Source organism: Urocampus carinirostris, chromosome 3 (assembly GCF_059441175.1).
Source record: "Urocampus carinirostris isolate Australia breed hairy pipefish chromosome 3, RoL_Ucar_1.0, whole genome shotgun sequence".
Classification (NCBI taxonomy): Eukaryota; Metazoa; Chordata; class Actinopteri; order Syngnathiformes; family Syngnathidae; genus Urocampus; species Urocampus carinirostris.
In genome coordinates, this window is record NC_142351.1 from 15,512,464 (window position 1) to 15,532,568 (window position 20,105).

The window sequence follows — 20,105 nt, forward strand, 5'->3', positions numbered from 1 at the left end:
TCTCTGCAAATGGCCGGATCGGTCTTTAAAAAACGTGTGTTTTTGGTGTAATAAATAATGTTGTTTTTATTGTACACAATTTAATCAAACTCTTTCATCATCGTTATTCAATTTTCAGAGGGGAAACATTGCTTTTGTTCAGCGTCTCCTCCTTTTATTGACCTGAAGCCTTCATCTCAATTTGCAGACGACAGCTGACTGGCCTCAGTTTTCAAATAATAAGGTCTGCATTGCCCCATGAGCCTCCTTTATTTCTTCCTTTAGTTTAATGTATCTTGCCACTGGGAGCTGAATGCATATTTTGCAGCGTGCAAAAAACCTGTGAAGCTGATCATATCGGAAAACGAGGTGACTAAGCCTTGTAACGTGACTTCATAATGTTGGGCATATTTTGACAAAATGCCCCCAACCCAAAACAAAAAAAAAATGCAATGTTTTGATTGGCCTGAGGAGTGCAACAATATAACAAATACAAAGGGTGTAAGTTTGACGTCAGTGCAGCCTATAGATGAAGATGAGGAGGAGGGGGCTCGACTTTGAGATGACATTGAGGCTGTGTCGGTGGGATTTGAGTCTCTGCTTGTTGATGTTAGGCAGTCGCGTAAAAAGGCAAAGCGGCTGCTGCTGGTGTTGATCCAGTCTCCCCTTCTTCTATTTCTTCTTCATCCTCTTTTTCCCATCTCAGTCTTTTCAGCACTGCTCCCAAGCTGGACAGCTCCAGTGCTCTGGACCCTTTGGACGCTGCATGGTCCCTTTAAGGCTTTTAATGGAAGTAAAACCGATTGATGTTCCAAGACATATTGGGAGTTTACAACTTCATCCACGGGGGGAAGAATCCACGCAGATTTGGAGCAGGGTGCGCTACCTCCACATTTGCTCCACGTCCACAGTGAGTATACACGCCAAGAATTGTTTTTTTTGCGCGTGTTGCTGCGTACACGTGTTTAGAATGATTCTTGTTGTTTGTTTCGGCTTTCGGTTTATGATTGAATGTGTCTTTTTCCGCCTGAGTGTGTAAAATCTGTGCTTCTCAACGCTAATTAAAATTAAACAAGAGGAATGTATTGGCTTGTCTTTGAACCGTTGCAAATGTCCGGACGCAATCTTGTCAAATGTGCAGCTCGGTTTTCCTGCTTGTTTTGCAAATAAGCTCAAGCGGACGAGTTGGACAGATGCGTAAGGCTTTTACGCATTTGGACGTCCCTTTGTCTCCACGGTGTGTTGTGTCTCCTGGCTTGAGCGAGACCTTTCTGTGTGCAAGAGGTGTCAAGAGTAGATGTAGGTGGTAATTGGAAGACAGCTCATTATTACGATTCTGTATAAACACATCGGCGATTTGCTCTCGCGCGTGTTGCAGACTTGCACGTGCGGGGGTTTATTTCAACCAAGTTTATATATTTTTTAATCGTAGTTATATTTTGTTGTTTCGTGCAGATTTTTCTTTCTTGCAATGTGAAAGTAATTTGGCTTTGGTACGTTTACGCACAATCTGTTGTCTTTGTTCAATCCAATGTGGTTCAGTTTGCGTTCGAGCCTGGAATGGATTCTTTTTTTTTCAGGGTCCTAATTTGCACCACGTTCTTTAATGCGTGTTTGAAATGCACATATCAAGGCAGGGTAATTTTTCCCAATTAATTGGCTTTCTTGCGCAGGACGCAGGCGCAAAACGTGCATGATGTGCCACTGGGTCGGTCAGCCTGTCAAATTGGACCAACCGCTCTATTTACCATACCTGCAGGTGAACGGCGACTGACGATCCGTGCACACGCAGGCTTATTTCCCCAAACGCTCGCTCCGAAGGTTCGGTGCAAAAACCGCGAAGCTGTTGTCTACGTGGACCGGTGCTGAAGCCCCTCGTCCGACTGCCAGGGCCTGCGCCAAAACCAGAGATATGGCAAATAACGGCACCAAAATGGATAGCCAAGTGACTGAACTGAACGAGGTGGCCGCCAACAACGACAAGCCAAAGTCACTGGACGTCAAAGATACTAAGAAAAAGGCCTTGCCAGAGAGAGAAACATGGGGAGGGAAATTCGATTTCCTCCTGTCGTGCGTGGGTTATGCAATTGGCCTGGGCAACGTGTGGAGATTTCCATATCTTTGTGGCAAAAATGGTGGAGGTAAAAGACCTTATTCTTGTAAACCTCAGCCCAATGATTCCATTCTGGTAATGTTGTACTGATCAGTTCCCGCATCTCCCTCCAGGGGCCTTCTTGATTCCTTATTTTTTGACTCTCATATTTGCTGGGATGCCCTTGTTCCTCCTGGAATGCTCCTTGGGTCAATACACCTCCATCGGGGGCCTCGGCGTGTGGAAACTGGCTCCGATGTTTAAAGGTATTGGGTGGGCGGAGATATTTAAGACGAATCCAGAAGATATCAACCCACACATGCATGCTGGAGGTTGAAGATATATTCAAGTAAGTCTGTGTGTGTTTTTTTGTGACAGGTGTGGGCTTGGCAGCTGCTGTCCTTTCCTTCTGGCTGAACATTTACTACATTGTTATTATTTCCTGGGCTATTTATTACCTGTACAATTCCTTCACTGCTGTAAGTACACAAGGGAAAACATTAACCTGGTTCACTGAAGGGGATAGACAACCTCCAAAAATCTTTTCAATAATATGTCATAGTATGATTTGAGAGGTAGTAGAAAAGAGTTATTCATCTGATGGAGGTGCCATTTTGTTGTAATTACCAATAACAAAGCTTCATTATGTGGGTCCTGAGTAGTTATAATGTCATATTTCAGTTGACAATAAATGACAAAATGGCTGCCCCAAGTAATATTTAAGTGGGTTAATCTAGCTGCTTGTGAAAACCTTTTAAGCTCTTAACATGACAACCACAATGTGGATTCTCAGTGCAGGAGAAATCCACGCCAATTTTTGACAATGATGATGCTCGCTTCAAGATTAAGCTAGCTTTTAAAGTGAAAGAGATAAAGCTAGTTCTAGGAGATGACACCCCTTAGGGTGGAAAATAATGATCAATGCTAGCAGTATACAAAGCACATGGCCGGTTATAGGCAAAGAAATTGACTCCAGGTTTCGGCAAAGGAAAGCACAAAGTTAGTTTTCGGCACCGAAGACAGCAACTGTAGTTTTTTACTATGAATACTACAAGAGCCTAGTTTTCAGTGTAGAAGAAGACAAGAGTTTGGCAAAGTTGACTAACCTAGCTTACACTGCACTCAAAGCACAACACAGAATGCACGCATTATTTTTATCATTTGTGCACAATCATTATGCAAACAAATCCATATGATGCAGCTTTTAAGTTAAAAGACATTAATTTTTAAACCAGGAGGGAAAAGTGCTAGAATAGTTAACTTACAGTAAACAAACACTGTAAAGTCTTTTATTCTGCTTTTTGTTTGTAATTTACATTCAGCAAAATCTGTATTTGAACTTGCTTTACAGTTGCAGTAAAGAATATATTATTCCAAAGAATATTTTGGGGTTGACTTTCCCAGGAAATATTCAGGGTGTCCCAAAAATGTATACACATCTTGTCATTACATACACAGCCAAGAAACCTTTTTATATATTTCAAATTTATTTTTGGATTAAGGGTTGCAAATACTGGGCTAACGTTCGTGAAAAAATATTCTGTAAACATTCTGGAAAAGAAAAACTGAGGTGAAAAGTGTTCCACACACAGATGCCCTAACACATCTTTGCACTTCAGCTATTAATTTCACGTTTCCAGAATGTTTTCAGAACATTTTTCACTAAACCTCATCTTTTGCAATTCTTGCTTAAAAAAGTCGATCTGACGTAGAAATAATGGCTATCTAATGAGTGTACACATTCCTGGGACACTCTATAAAATTCATGAATCAATACATTGATGTTTTGTTTAATTCCAGGAGCTGCCATGGAGCTCATGCAACAATTTATGGAACACAGAGAAGTGTTATACAAATTATTCCATTGCAGACACGACCAATCTCACCAGCGCGGTGGTGGAGTTTTGGGAGTAAGATATCGTCGTCGTCGCCGTCCTCTTGTGGCCTTGTATGAACCCCGAAGATACACAAAAAGGCCGGCGGGCTGTCTAACCGCTACTGTCACTGGCTTTGATTTGTAGGCGGAATGTGCACGAAATGACCGATGGCTTGGAAAAACCAGGACAGCTTCGAGTGCCACTCGCAATAACATTGGCCGTCGCTTGGGTCCTTGTCTACTTTTGTATCTGGAAAGGGGTCAGCTGGACAGGGAAGGTAAGAGATTTGCATATTTGGGATAGCAAGCACTCCAGATATGAGAGAAATATGTGACCGGAATGTATTATTAATCCATCTGATATTGCCTCATACATGATTTAGGATTCTGCAAGCATTGTCACGGTGGATTTCAAAATAAGAGGCGGTGGTCGGGCTCACAATACATATTGGTGATAGGAATTTTATGATTGATCTGATAACATTCTGGTACTGATACATTTTGTTTGGAAATTACATGATAATTGAAAAAAATGAAACCTCCACCTTAAGTTGGTTCATATTTTTTGATAAAATATTCAAACCTTAACAATATACAAAAGTAATAGAAATATTTATATTACAATTGTTTCAGAACAAAAGCTATCTGAGTCAACTGAATAGATAGATAGATAGATAGATAGATAGATAGATAGATAGATAGATAGATAGCCGGGTGGAGTTAAAGAGCCTCATGGCATCAGGAAGAAAAGATCTCTTCAGTCTGTCCGTGGTACAAGACTGTGACAGTAGTCTGTCGCTGAAGCAGCAAGTAACAAAAATACAAATATATAGAATGTCAACGCGTCAACTATATCCACATTGCACATGTTTTTGGAAATAAAATCAGAAAATGCAAATAGTGCAAACAATGCACTAAGAACCATTAACAATAAAAAAAATAGAATATTTATACTACAACAACTGTTACAGCAAAAGTCATGAGAGTCAAACCAAAAAATAAGGAACGTAACGAAGAAGTGCTTTTTCAACAGTCACAATGGATTTACAGGTTTTGTTCAGGAACAGTAATATGGCTACACTTTCAAATGCAGCTTGTTGCTCTCTGTCGAGTGAACTTTTTATGTTCCTGTAAATTCATAAATTATACTTGGGATTGTCCTTTTCTGTTGTTTGCCTCTGTTATATTTAGCTTCTAAAAATGGTGCACACATAGATATTGCCCTCTTTTCTGCCTGGCAGCCTAGATGCAACAGCAGGCCAGGTAGGAAGAGGTGCTAAAAGTGTGCATGTCTCACACAGGCATACATTTAGAGAGTGGTTAGAGGCGCTTGGTATGAAAGAGGAGAGCTGCGCTGTCTGCATGTAGCAGCGGTGCATTGAGGAAATTAGTGGAGGGCTTAGACAATAGTATCGATCCAAGTACTTGCTTAGTATTGCTAATATCCATATTTTGATCGATCCGCCCGCCCTTATTTGGTAGCTTTACTAATAGTCTCCTGACATTGTTAGCGGCGCATGTGGATCTATGATAAGAAGAGCAACAAAAACCATTGGCGGCCGTCCGAGTTTTTCACGGCCTTCCTCTGAAAATGACCTGCCCACCCTCCCCTTCATAGTCTTGGTCATGTGGTCGCAGCAAACAAAATTAGACTCAGTCACAAAACATCATATTTCCTCAGCACGTTGAGCAAATAAGTAGCTGGCATGCTGTCATAAACGCTCACTGAGGAGAGGGGACGAGCTTAGTGAGGCTGCAGCGGTTTTGTGAGCTGTTTGCTCTTGAAGGCACATTAAGATCAGGAGTGGACATTCGCCGCACATAATTAGCTGCTGGAAGAATCAACGGATTAAATGTTACTACTTAACGGAACAGCAAAATTACTCGCCGTCTTGAAACTAGCCGTATACACCTATGCCAATTATTAACCAGTGGCCCATAACTTGATTGAGGCTAAGACCATTACATTTTTTTGTTTTTCTTTTGTTTTAAGGATGGAAAATAATATTGCCTAGGGCAAGAGTGTCAAAATCATTGTCACCAAAGGCTTTATCAGCGTAACCGCTGTCCTAAAAGGGCCTGATGTAACATATGAATGTTACTAAATGTAATTGGTATGTAAAAGAAATAAAACTACTCCTTAATGTAAAGTAGCTCTGAATGTATTCATTATTCAAGTTACAAACATAACAATATGCTTGAAAAGCTGTCCTCACAAATACATACAATGAAAATATAACAAAATAACCAAATCTTCTCTGAAATTTTTAGAATAATTTCTTCCTCAATTCCTCTCAATGGCATTAGTATGAAAATATTGACGTGTACTGGCGCTGAGCCATCACTTTGTGGGTATTTCGACAGGCGTTGTGGGAACTGTGGTTGTCTCTTTTAAATGATTTGTTTTTAGATACTCAGGCGTTTTAATCTCTCACTGGTCTCATAAAATCACGTGGCGTGCCACATTTGGCCCTAGGGCCATGAGTTCGACACAAAAGGCCTGGAGTAAACTAAAACAATGAAAAATTGATTGTGTGTTCTAATACTGTGTTTAGCTACAAGCACTGAAATGTGAACCTTTTACATTCAAGGAGCATATCTTTAAGAAGCATCCATTGTATAATAAACAAAAACACATGAACAATTATACAAACATGCATTTTTTAAATTAGTCCTAAGTCAAAAATGTTTTATTTATTACATAACTAAGGCTCACTTAGAGAGAATTGATATGATAGTCCATCACCTTGCTACTCAGGGCACCCGCCAAAACTAAAAACCTTGTGAAAGACTGGGCAAAAAAAATAGAAGAAAAATGTTAAGTCACTTAGTCTCTGTAGTTTGCTTTCTTCCTTAGCCTTTATAGCACTATTTATGGTTGCGCTATACAATAAAGCGACATCTCGTGATCAAATAGTACGCCACTTTTTTTAATCAATCAACCATTTGATTTAAATTCTACTGATCATTATCTTGTTGGGTAAAGGGGCCGCTCTCATCAAACAAAGAAATACATGAGAAAATGTTAGCAATTCAATTAAGGTTGACATTTTTTTCTAAAGGCTTTTGGTTGAAGCTAATATCTGAGACTTTGCTACAGCACAACCTTTTGGCATTGGGGAAAACTGGATTGTGAAGAACAACCCTGACATTAATATTGTACTTTATACGTGTTATTTCCTTATTTGTTAGCTTGGATGTTAGCATCTACAAAAAAAAGAAAGAAACCCAAATTAAATTGATGCTTTTGTACTTTGTGCTCACAAACCACCAATCAAAAAAGAGAAGATTGATTCCGAGATATTCAATCATGTTTAGAAGTAATCTTATTTAGGAAACTGTTGACTTTAGTGGCAGTCTGGTTTTGAATCTGCATGACACTAGACAAAATTGTTATTTCAATTAGGTCTTGGACGACATTTTTTGCTGAACACATAAGCCATTAATCACGACTGGGAAAATTTTATTATGTGTAAAGACATTTTGTGACGTGAGTAACATATATTTAATTACTGCATTCTTCTCAGTGTTGCTGAATAATTTGTTATGCTATACCATGCATTACAAAGCTGTCACTGTATGTTAGTGTGACAGTTTTGTGATTGTTATTTGGTCACAAGGGGGGAAGGGAAATAAAAAATGCTGTACATTGAATATTGTGCTTGACGAGTTTGGCTAGCTACTGAATAATTTGTAAGAATTGTCCACCTGTCAATTTATAGCAAAGCCCCTCACATACATAAGTAATATTCTTTTAGGGTAAATGTTAGACGCATCAGATAAAAAAAGCTAGCACCAGTTTTTCTGCCTGTTGTCTGATAAGTTTATTATTCCTGTTTGTGTTTTAAAAATGGACAAATTGGATATTGCATAAGAGGCCAGGGTTGTTCGTTATTTGAATATCATGCACTGTTTGTACTGTTTGTTATTCGATTATGTTCGATAATCTTCCTGTTTTTTTTGATATTCCACACCCTTTAGGACCGTTTTTTGTAACTTAAAATGTTTAACAAATAGAGGGGTCTCAGGGGAGGACCTTTAAAACAGATTTGGAACTTTGTGAGTTTTTTGTGCAGGCCTCTGTTCTCCTTGCAAGTTCAAAATTTATTCATGTCTTCCCTTCTTATTTAGAGTGTCTACTAAACAATAAACTCATCAGTCATTAAAGATTATTTCTATTTCGGTTCAGATTTTAAACAATCAAGTTATGCGCTCGGTAATTTGTTTGTTTTTGTTGTCTTTTTCCTTTCCCTCATGTTGGTTTCAGATCAGGGAATGGTGTAATAATAGTCTGAAATAATAATCTGTGCAATAACCTGTGCAGTTCTTTGAGACTCTTTGTGATACAGGGCTATACAAATAAAAATGACTTGACTTGAATTTTTTGTGTACTTCAAAGAAAAAAATACTAAATAGATGCTGACTGTTTTCAAGTTGGCTAATTGCTGATTCCCACTTGCCAGGTTGTTTACTTCTCAGCTACATATCCCTACTTTATGCTCTTCATTCTTTTCATTCGGGGAGTAACCCTGCCTGGAGCACGAGAAGGAATCCTGTTCTACATCACCCCTGATTTTGAGAAGCTCAAAGAATCTGAGGTAGCCACAAGCTTATGCTCTGAGGTCCTTAACCGCGTGAGCAGGAATAGCGGACTGAAATATTTTCACTCCTCTTGTCAGGTGTGGCTGGACGCAGCGACCCAAATCTTTTTTTCCTATGGACTGGGATTGGGCTCACTCATAGCTCTTGGAAGCTACAACACATTCAATAATAATGTTTACAGGTGAGACTGGCAAACAGCACGCACACGAGAAAGGTTCTTATGTACTGAAGAAAATTTAACCGAACCGCAATGTGTGCAAAGCTGAATGTGAAAATGTTCCCCTTGCTCTCCCTAGAGACTCCATTATTGTGTGCTTCATCAACTCATGCACCAGCATGTTTGCTGGCTTTGTCATCTTCTCCATCGTCGGCTTTATGGCCCACGTGACCAAGAAGGAGATTGCCGATGTGGCGGCTTCAGGTAATCGCTATTCCTCCGTCCGTGCGCGGTTGTGCCCGACAACTGACGTGATGCGCTTTGGCCATTTGCACCCCAGGACCTGGCTTAGCTTTTCTGGCATACCCTGAGGCTGTAACCCAGTTGCCTGTGTCTCCACTGTGGGCTATTCTCTTCTTCTCCATGCTGCTCATGCTGGGGATCGACAGCCAGGTAAGTGGGCTCAGTGACAATCTGCTCACGGGCTGACCTAAATAGTCTAACGTGGGTACTATCACACAGCGGCACCCCTCCTGCTCGGTGCATGATAAGCATGCAATTTGCCTCTTGGGCACAGATAGAACCGTGTTTTGACATTAGCTGTCAAGGTTTTTTAATGCAACTTTATCACCTCAGTTGGTCTGCAGTTGGAACTGCCTGAAAATTCTCTATTTTTATCCTCATTTCCCAGTTGAAACAAGGCAACACAAAGGTTTGAGGCAGCCGTAACTCGGCCAAACGCACAATTCGTAAAAATGTTTATTTTAAAATTTAACAGTGGGGTGCATCGTCTGAGGTGTTAAATGTCTTCTCTGATTACAATACCCAACTGAATTCAAAGAGCCCATATGCTCTTTTTCCCATCGCCCCTATCTTCTTTTATTTTACCTTTAGCATGTTTGGGGTGGATCGCATTAGGTAGGAGGAATTGGGGGAGGGGGAGGGAGGGGTTTGGTTTGCAGGGTGACGTCATGCTCTTCCCTGTGGGTTTTTTGTTTCTATTTGTTATAGTAGTACGATAATGCTGAAACTACAGACACGCCTGCTTCAAGTATAGTCTGAATGCCAACCCAAACACTAAAAAACAGTTAAAAAAGAGTTTTTTTGAGTGTGTCTAAAGAAAATGCATGTTCTTAAATATCATGAAGGAGCTTGACAGAGGTGGCGGCCACTAGAGGAACATTTCAGAATTCCATCCAGCTCTTTCAAAGATAGAGCTGAGTGATATGACCCAAAATCTCAAAATCTCGATTTTATCAGTCACTCTGGATGACTATAATGTTCATCAATTTCCAACACAATACTGTATGTCACCTGACAAACTAAAATAAGGATTTGATTAAAACCTGTTTGCTATTCACCTCAAGCTTTGAGTTATTCAAATTCGACCATTAAACTTCTACCTTTGATTTAATTTTCTGAAGCCATTTTACCATAGTACTGGTACCATGCGCAGCCGGCCATTCTACAATCCAGATATCGTCATTTATATTCCACTTAATGCGCGCGAAAGTAGTTTGATGACAAAAACTCCGCCGGAATTCCATCTTGGTGCCACGCGCGATCCGGTGCTCGCTGGAAGCGGGAAGCAAGCAGCTCATAGAATCGGAACATATTCCGAATGGGGGAGTGGATCTTCCGGAGCGGGAGATCATGGTGTTGAAGACGGAAAAAATAGGTTGATAGCCGGGACAGGAGAGCAAAAAAGTGGTCGGGATCAAAAACAGGTCGTGAGCCGGGACGGGAGAGCAAACGTGGTTGGGGTAAAAAAAACAGGTCGTAACCGGAGACAAACGGGGAGATCAGGAAGAGACGGGTGTAAAACGGGCCGACGAGAGTTAGAGTCAAAGTGCTTGCCTTGTAGAAACAGGTTTGCTGACGGACTGACAACAGGCGGGTGAAAGGACCGTGCTTACGTAGAACGGAGAACCAATCAGGAAGCCCGCAGCGGCTGGCGCCAAACGAGCGGGCACAGGTGAAACTAATCAGTCATCATGACACTTGGCCGCTATCGTGTGCAAAGCAGCGCCACATCGTGATCGGCCAACAAAAGTGGGTGTTGGTTCTGGCTCAGCCTTTTAATTGGATGTTTGTCTTGTTTACTTCAAGTGCTGGAGCCAATGCTGGATATTTGAGTCTTCTTTCATAAATTGCGGTGCAATGACAAATGCAGCTAATATCCAGTCATCCATTATCTGCAACGCTAATCCTCAGTAGGGTCGCGGGGGTGCTGGGGCCCATCCCAGCTGACTTCGGGCAGTGGACAGGGAACACCCTGAATTTGTGGCCCGACAGTTGCAGGGCAGAACACTCACTTCTTCATTCACACCTAGGGACGATTTGGACAGGCCAATTACCCTGACACGCATGTTTTTGGAATGTGGTACGAAACCGGAGTGCTCGGAGGTAACCCACGCAAGCATGAGAAGAACATGCAAACTCCCCACAGGAAGGCTGGTCGCTGGATTTAAACCTATGACCTCAGAACACGCTAACCACTCAGCTGTCGTGTCGCCCGCAGCTATTATTCCCTGGTCAAATAAGGAGGCTTCAGCATCTTAAAATATTTCTTTCATGCTCCTTTCCATTGTGTACTTCATGCTCACTTCAACACACCTCTCCTCAGGGGGATAGGTTTGGTCTTGGCGGAATAGGGACAAAGCACATTTTTTTTAAAAGTGACCACATGACATTCTGAGAACAAAACAATGATGCCCTTCATTAGTGGAGACAAGTGCCCTCAATCACATGAAAACCAAGTAAATGGAAAAAATATATTGCGTTTCGTTTAATGTTAACCTGCGAACGTACAAATTGGCAACCAAAAGGTGTTACACATTTCTCAGGTTTACATTCATTTTATCCAAGTTGTGTGGGACCGAAACAAAAGTAAAAACAATCCCAGCCACTTCCTTTTCAGCCGCTGTTGTGCACTGGAAAAACAAAGTAGGGCATTTACTTTCGCCACTGGTGAAGTGCTGTGCGGAATCGGTAATTAAGGAAAAGAGGCAGAATTGTCAATTTTTTAACGATGAGTGAATTGAATCAAATTGATTTCTTGCCCACCTCTATCTTAAATTATTCCACAAATTGAATTTATTCAAAAATGGGTCTTTTGTCCTTTGCAATGATCATAATCCTTTAAAACAGGGGTCTTAAACACAATTTACTGTAGAGTGATTGAAAAAATCCGATAAGCAAACTTGGCTTGAAGGCAGAAATTCACCCAGTTATCCTCAAGTGCATCCACTATCCTTTAAGCTTCAGTTCAACATAGAATGATGATCTACTCTCACCCCTGGAAGCTCATCATTATGGGTTTCAATTCGAGTAAAATATTTGGCGTTAGATTGCAAAAATGATTAACCTTCCTCCCGAGTTTTCGTTTTCAGTTAACACGGGTTGGTGGCAACCTGTGTCCGAAATCTGCTGTGAAATACACTTAAACAATAATACATTGTCTGGAAATATTGTTTTTTCCTTTTTTGTTGAGGACCACTGTGTCTTTTCTCTGCCAGTATAAAAAAATGTTAAAATTAACCTCAAATGAATTTTATGAATAAATGATACGTTCTTTGGTTTGTTTGTTAAGGGGTATTACAACACTTCTGCTATTTTTCATTTATTTATTTCTTTTATTTTAATGTTATTAACAGGAATAAAAGTTACGGGTAGGTTTTGATCCAAAGATGTTTACTTCAAGAACAAGGCTAAAAAATACTTTTCAGCAACATATTTTTAATGCAAAATAAAAAGCCGAACGGATGAAAACACCAAATATAAGTTAGCAAGAAGGACCAAGAACAAATACAAAAAAATAACACATCTATAGTAAAAGTCTCTGAGTACCAGAACCTGAGTACAAGTATGTGTTAAAATGCATTTGAGGCAAATAAAAAATAACACGTTTATGTCACAGTTGCCCATGGCGCCCAATTGGGCCCGCCCGTTTGGCACCAGCTGTGGCCTGTTGACTGATTGGCCTACTTCCTATTTAAACTCAGTCCTCTCACTCACCCTTTGTCAGTCCGTCAATGAACCTCTGCACCCGCAAGACGTGTGTTTTGACTCTGTATGGTATCCTGTTTGTGTATCCTGTCCGGTTTCGATCCTGTCTATTTCATCCTGTTTTGATATCGGTCTCCGGTCTCCAGTGTCTAGTATCGTTCCTGTCCGTCTCGTTCTGTCTGATCTCTGTCTCCATTCTCCTATATCTGTTATCAATCCTGTCAGTCCCGTTCTGTCCGGTATCGACACCATATGTCCGGTATCGGCTTGTGTAACTGGTATCGATCTTGTTGGTCTCTGGCTTCCTGTTGTTCCACGCCAGACTTCTGTCTTTCGTCTTCCGGCGAGCGATGGCCGAATCACTGGCGTTTGTGTTAATGTGCATGACTGCCCCATTCCCATAAAATAAAGCTTGTGTGAGAAACGTTACGCATCTGGGTCCTCCTCCTGTTCCAGTTCATGACAGTTTAGTGTCTTCTTTGCAGAGATATTGCAAGTAGTTTACTCGATGAACAATATGCCCAGTCCAGCTTATGATTTCAGTTTTGGTTAGTCGTTTATAATCTTGTTTTTATAGCCGGATCACAACCGACCCGAACATTACAAAAGTAAAAATTTAAATTAGAGCATTTTATAATATAGTAAGTTTTTTTTTTACCATTTTTTAAAAGTAAACATTTGTGACTAAGTCAAGAAGACTTGATCCATTAAACAAATGAATTTAATTTTCTATGCTTTTAAAATCCAAAACGGGTAAAATCATCTATTTTGTCACTTATATTACTTGTAATCACTGCCATGAAAATAGCTCGCCAAATATACAGTATTCTCGGGCAGACATACATCGGTCTAAAAAAAATTGTGTGAATCATAAACCCTACCTAACCAATTAGTAAGGCAAACAAATAAGCGACCATATCAAACTTACACGGGGTTCACTTACATTGATTTCATATTAAGGCAGGGGCAACAAACAGAGCTGCAATTGGCCCACGGGCATGAGTTTGAGACCCTTGCTTTAGACTAAAAGGGTCATGTTCACAAACCATAATTATTTGTTACAAGTGGAAAAATGAACTCTGGAACGGTAGCTCGTGTAGATCAAGACAGTAATAAAAATCAGTATCAGCAATAAAGACAAATTCGTAGCAAGGTTTAACAGTTTCAGATTTATCTCTTTTCCTACCGTTCTTGTGCTTCAGTTCTGCACCGTGGAGGGTTTCATTACCGCTTTGGTTGATGAATTTCCGAGAGCGCTTCGAGGTAGACGAGAGATCTTCATCGCCGCCGTCTGCCTGGTATCTTATGTGATCGGCCTTTCAAACATTACCCAGGTACGGATGGCATTTCCTATGAATAGCTATCGAGCGTTATCTTGTTTAAATGGCACAACTTTGTTTTTCTGCCGCCAGGGCGGGATTTATGTTTTCAAACTGTTTGACTACTATTCTGCCAGTGGAATGTGTCTGCTGTTCTTGGTGTTCTTTGAATGCATCTCCATATCTTGGTGCTACGGTGCGTATATCAATCTCACTTCACAGAAAACAATGAATCATGTCGAGTCAGACGACAGGGATGTTGAGAAACATCATTGTCGCGAGCGTCCATATGTGATTTATTTTTCATGCAGGTGTGAACAAGTTCTATGACAACATCCAGGAGATGATTGGCTACAAGCCTTGCTTGTGGTGGAAATTGTGCTGGGTGGTGTTCACCCCCCTCATCGTCGGTGTACGTGAGATCTGTACACTTGGCGTGAAAAATTAAACATGGCAAAAGTCAATATTGGCTGCCTGCCCGAGAGGAGACACCACTGCTTGTCATCATGATGCGTGTCGTATGTTGTGTCTCCCACAGGGGGTGTTCTTGTTCAGCGCTGTACAAATGGTTCCTCTCACCATGGGGGACTATGTGTTTCCTGGATGGGGTCAAGGAGTAGGCTGGCTAATGGCACTGTCGTCTATGGTTCTCATACCGGGATACATGATTTATATGTTTCTTGGCCTCAAAGGCACCTACAAGGAGGTATGATGATTCGGGAGTTTGATCAAGTAATGTTTGTGTAATGCTTCTAAAGGCAAGACTAGCTTTGGTATCATCAATAGTCTAAGGCAGAGATTGGCAATCCGGTCCTCAAGGACGGTTTTGGAGGTTTCTCTTCCTTAAATCTGATTAAATAATCAGCCATTAGCAATGTCAGGAGCTTGTTAACAATCCTGCTGATTGGAATCACAATGAGTAGAAGGAGAAAAATCTCCAAAAACATGCAGGACATATAGTCCTCAAGGACCAGGTTGTATACCTCTGCTGTTCTGCTGTAAGGTTATTATTAACTAACTGTAGTTCCAACAAATAGGTTATTTGTAGCTAAAAGACCTGTGGATTCCATCGCAAAGAACCACACTTTATTCTAAAACATTAAGGAATATAAAAAAAACATATTTTTATCAGTCAATAAGACAAACAAATTAACCTTTGAGATTTCAGAGCAAAATAGGACGATGAGTGAATGGCTGATGAGAACAATTAGACCAGAGTAAGGGAAGAAGAGTGGATGATTGGCACCCAGATTCCTTTTTTTGAGTCAATTAAAAAAAAAAAACAGTATAGGAAAATGACTAACTTCAACCTGTATCTTTAAATTAAAGCTCAAGTTACATTCATATTCTCACATGGAACTTAGAGATAGCTTTGATGAGTTTGAAACCTTGGTACAACCAAACAAGATAAAAGTCCCTCGTAACGGGTGAGGCTCTGGACAACTTAGAAACAACTTTTGTCTTCTCTTGCTCATAAACGTTCATAAGCATTTACACCCCTGTCAGAAAAACCCCGGGGTGATGTAGCTCCAAATGCAAAGCCATCGCGCCACTGTGATACTGCTTTCTTGTGTGGCAGTGCTGAGACAAACTACAGTGATACCTCTACATAGAATATTAATTAGTTTTCTGATCATGCACTGATCTAGAATTGCTCATATACCAAGCAATTTTACCTTATGCTAAATAACAAAAAAACAAATGAATGCAATCCTGGCCTCACGAAAGCATCCAAGTTAACCCTAAATAGCTATAAAATACATATTCTGATCACTCAAACATATAACCTTCATTTCTTGGAAGAAGAATAGATTGTCAAGTTTCACATGAAAGTTCTCTTTGTCTGGCCATTCTGACACCTGAGAATGTGATGCTCCAGATACTTGACTGGCTCAATGGAAGGTCAGTTTTATAGTTTCTCTAACCAGCTAAATTGTTTTCAGCTGTACTAATATGATTGCACAAAGGTTTTCAAATTACCTATCAGCCTTATACTGCATTTAGCAAAAAACACCATGAACTATTAGAACACTGGAATTCTGGTTGCTGGAAATAGGCCTTTATTCACGTTTGTAAAAATTGCATTTAAAAACAGACATTCACAACAAAAAAAGTAATAAAAACCTGGTTTATTTCAGATTAGTCTGATGTTACATTCATAGCAAAAAAAAAAAGAAGATATCGACATTTATCAGTGCCCCCAAACCTTTGAGAGGTAGTGTAGGTTATGTCGATTAACTAATTTTCCCAGTAGTATAATTTTTAGCCTTATAATGAGCCCTTAATGGATTGGCAGAGGAAGCCAAATTAAAAGGGTTACTTTGGCACTACCATTAACTGTACAGTAACTGGATGTGTCTCTCTGCCAGCGACTCCGGATAATGCTCCAACCTCCAGCCGTTGTCAGGCGACCGCAGGAAAACGGACCGGAACAGCAAGTGGAAACCAACACCGCTAACCAACCCAGCCCCATTAATCCAGCAAATCCTGCCAGCCCAACAAATCCTCCTCCCGCCAATGTTGGCAGCCCTGAGGCCCCAGCTAACCCGACTCCACCACCCTCTAACCCTCCCGCCGCCGTTAGCCCTACCAACCCAGCCATGGGTCCTACCATCGTGACCACCATCACCACAACCGCCAGCACCGGGGTCACTCAAACCAACCCTCCTGCAACAACAGTCAGTCCGACGAGCCCTCCGCCAAACCAGGGTAATCCAACGGATACCGTTACCCCACCAAACCCGGCAAGCGTGACCACTAACCTGACCGCCGCCGAAGCCAACGTGTAAACCACAAAAAACCCCTCTTGGAGCATGTAGACAAAAAGAGAACACGACAAAGGACTTATTTCCAAGATTTCAATTGATTCACCTACCTCCGAGGGCAAAACAGAATTTTCCGAACCCCATTTCATTTTCCTGCATTTTTCAAGCCAATCCTGTTGGCTCACATTCCAAAAATATCAAAGACTGTTAGTGTGCCGGTTACAACCATAAATCTGAGTATGAAAAAAAATAAAAACAAACATACTGTGTTATACTGTGAGAAAAGAAAAAAAACTGAATAGAGATATAGATTAGAAATTTGTTGAATATCTTCATGGATCGAGTAAATACCTGTGTGAAAATAGTAGATAAAGTAGTGAACAAAATTGACATTGCTGAAACAGCAAGGGCCGTGTCAATTTTATCGTGGATGTTTACTAAATCTCACACAGTTGTCTCTTTTTCAAAACGTGCACTCTGCAAAGCAAACCGAAGGCTAGAGCGCAGTCGCAGAGCTCCTGAGAAAGCACAATGCCAATAAGAAGTTCATGTTTAGAAGTCCACTGGAGCAACCCAGTCATGTTTTGTGTGAGAGAGACTGTTATTTTTCCTTCCTTTTTTCAGTAAACAAAAAAATGAAAAAACTTTTATGTGATGGAAACATTTTTAGACTTATTTTTAGGAGGTTTTATACTCTATGTTGTCGATGTGATGGAGGACCAAATCAATAGGCAGACACATGCAAAAACGATGCCATTTGAGCATCTGGTTGGCAGAAGCACAGGGTACAAAGAAGTACGAAAAAAAAAAACAATTGGAAAAAAGCACACGGTTGAGGAAGTGATTTACAAACAGACCGTCCCTTAATCTTGACAGTCAGTGCTGTTTACGATTTGCATGCTTTCCTCAGGAACATCAGTGAAAAATGTCTGACATTCCTGACAAAAAAAGAAGATGGCCTTAAGCCAAAACATCAATTTCAAGCAAGCCGCGGTCTGTTTACATGACTGGGCACAACAACAAGTCAAAAAAAAAAAAAAACAACGTTAGCACAAGAACTTGGACCAACTCCTCGTTTGAGTCATGATTTTTCTGTACGTGTATCGATGAATTATAGTTTGATCAATATGTATTACAGCAATACATATTAGGGGTGGGCAATCCTGCAACTCTTGGTATTAATCCGATATCGAACCTGCCCCCTTGAGGTGGTTTTTGTTTACGATACTCACAGCAGTGATTTTAGGCACTAAAAATGTTCCCTTTTTTAAATAACTGCAATCCAAATTTTAACTGTATAAACAAAATAAATAGACATAATTATATTAATGTTTTCAGAACAAAAGCCAGTCGAGTGAAAAATACATTAATGTCAGCTATAACTTCCGTTGCACAATATTTTGAATATTAAATCAGAAAGTGCAAATAGTGTAATCAATACGATCTAAAAACCTTTATCAGTATTACATATGAAATACTTCTACCACAAAAACTTTTACAGAGCAAAAGTCAAGAGGGTCAAACCCAAAAATCAGCAATTTAACAAACAAACCCTTCTGGCTCTGTTGCCATACTGACAGCAGATTTAAGGGTTTTTGTTCAGAAACAGTAACACGTTTAGATTATTGGTGGCAGCTCGTTTCTCTCTGTAGTGTGAACTTTTTTCGTGTGTTTATGTAAATTTTTCAAAGTAGCGGACCATTTTACCACACAAATTACATCTGGCATTGTCATCTTCTGTAGTTATAAAAAGGTTCGCACTGCCAAGTGTGGGCGGCCTCTCTCCTGCCTGGTGGGCAAGATGCAGCAGCAGGTCAGGTAGGGAGAGGTGCTAAATTGTACCTGTCATTCTTGCAAACAGGCATAAATTTAGAGAGGGTAACAGCGAGAAAAGGACTGCACTATCTACATAGAGAAGTGGTGCTTTGACGAAATTGGTGTCCCAGGACAATAGTATTAATCCAATCTGAGTACTTGCTTATTATCGATAATATCAATATTCGGATCAATCCGCCCACCCCTAATACATATGAGTAAAAGTGCAGGCCAGTAAGCAAATGGTCTGTTTTTCTTTTTGTTTCCACCGTCTTGGCTTAATTTATGAGAAACACGAAGCTTTCGTGTGCCCGGATGTTTACCATGGCTTGTTAGCACAATGCTAGTTAGCTTCTGCGGCAGCTACTGCGATCAAAGGCTCGAGTCGGGAAAGCGATAGGTTTACAGCGAGAATCAAAACAACTAAGTGAACATGTGAAATGGCGACAGTTCATGTCCTGTGAATTTTTATTTATTTGTAAAAAAAAAAAGTTATTCTGCCATAGTTTTCTCTGGAACTTTGTTGTAAATCCGTACTGTGTAAAAATGTAACTGTGGATGTCTGTAACACATTGGAAGTTAATGTCTAAATGTTGAAAAAAATGGAGTTGCTGTTTTCTGCAATAATATTTTGGTCACAGAAGCTAAAGCACATATCTGACAGAAATATATGAAGCGACAAAATGACAATGAAGATACCGATGATTATATTGAAAATAGAAACTATGTCTAGTAAATATATTGTTTTGTATATTTTTAACTGTCTCACTGCCTAATGTACAACATTACATAGACATGATATGTATTTTAATGGTGTCAAAAGATAAAGCACGATTGTTATGTTCTACAAACAGAAAAAAATGAAAAAAATAAAGAGTTATAGGAATTGATGATGACAATGTGTGCTAAATTGTAGTCATGTGATTTTTTTTTAAACAGTGAATCGGATGAACAGTCGAATCTTTGCTATGGTGAAAATTTAAGTATTTCTACTTATATAGAGTTGATCACATTCAGGGAAATGGGTAATAAATAAAGCAAAAGAATAGGTTAAATCAGGGGTGTTAAACTGATTTTAGCTCGGGGGCCACATGATAGAAAATAGCTGTTTTACAGGGGGCCGGTCTAGTAAATCAATGGCATAAAAAGTGTGCCTTGGCTGGAGGGCTTGGGGTCTTTTGGGAGGCTCATAATTCAATTATGATTCAGGGATGTAAGATCTGATTATAATTCGATATTTGGGGGTTATTTTCCTTAATATTTAAAAAAAAAATGTAATGTCTTGTATTGTTTATCAACTGTTCAATTGTAAAAAGACTACAATTAAATTAATCTCCACTCAAGTTCTTTTAACTACGGGAAACTCATGTAGACTGGAAAGTGACAAATTTAAAAGTATAACTTTTTTTCTTTTTACTTTTTTTATATAAATGCTTACCTGAATATAGGAACTTCCCTGTTAGATTTCATATCTGTTATAGAAAGGAGCTAA

At 40.0% G+C, this 20,105-nt stretch overlaps 1 protein-coding gene across 1 annotated transcript; it reads left to right on the forward strand.

Moving 5' to 3' along the window:
• The first annotated feature begins 536 nt into the window (after window positions 1-536).
• Window positions 537-19,503, forward strand: slc6a1a (solute carrier family 6 member 1a). The gene is made up of 15 exons (XM_088330819.1): window positions 537-889; window positions 1,739-2,120; window positions 2,206-2,337; window positions 2,450-2,550; window positions 3,872-3,981; window positions 4,093-4,225; window positions 8,411-8,545; window positions 8,627-8,730; window positions 8,846-8,970; window positions 9,047-9,159; window positions 13,917-14,048; window positions 14,127-14,229; window positions 14,345-14,445; window positions 14,572-14,739; window positions 16,403-19,503. The coding sequence occupies exons 2-15, from the start codon at window positions 1,892-1,894 to the stop codon at window positions 16,820-16,822; spliced, it is 2,106 nt and encodes a 701-aa protein (XP_088186945.1). The 5' UTR covers window positions 537-889; window positions 1,739-1,891; the 3' UTR covers window positions 16,823-19,503.
• The last annotated feature ends 602 nt before the right edge of the window (window positions 19,504-20,105 follow it).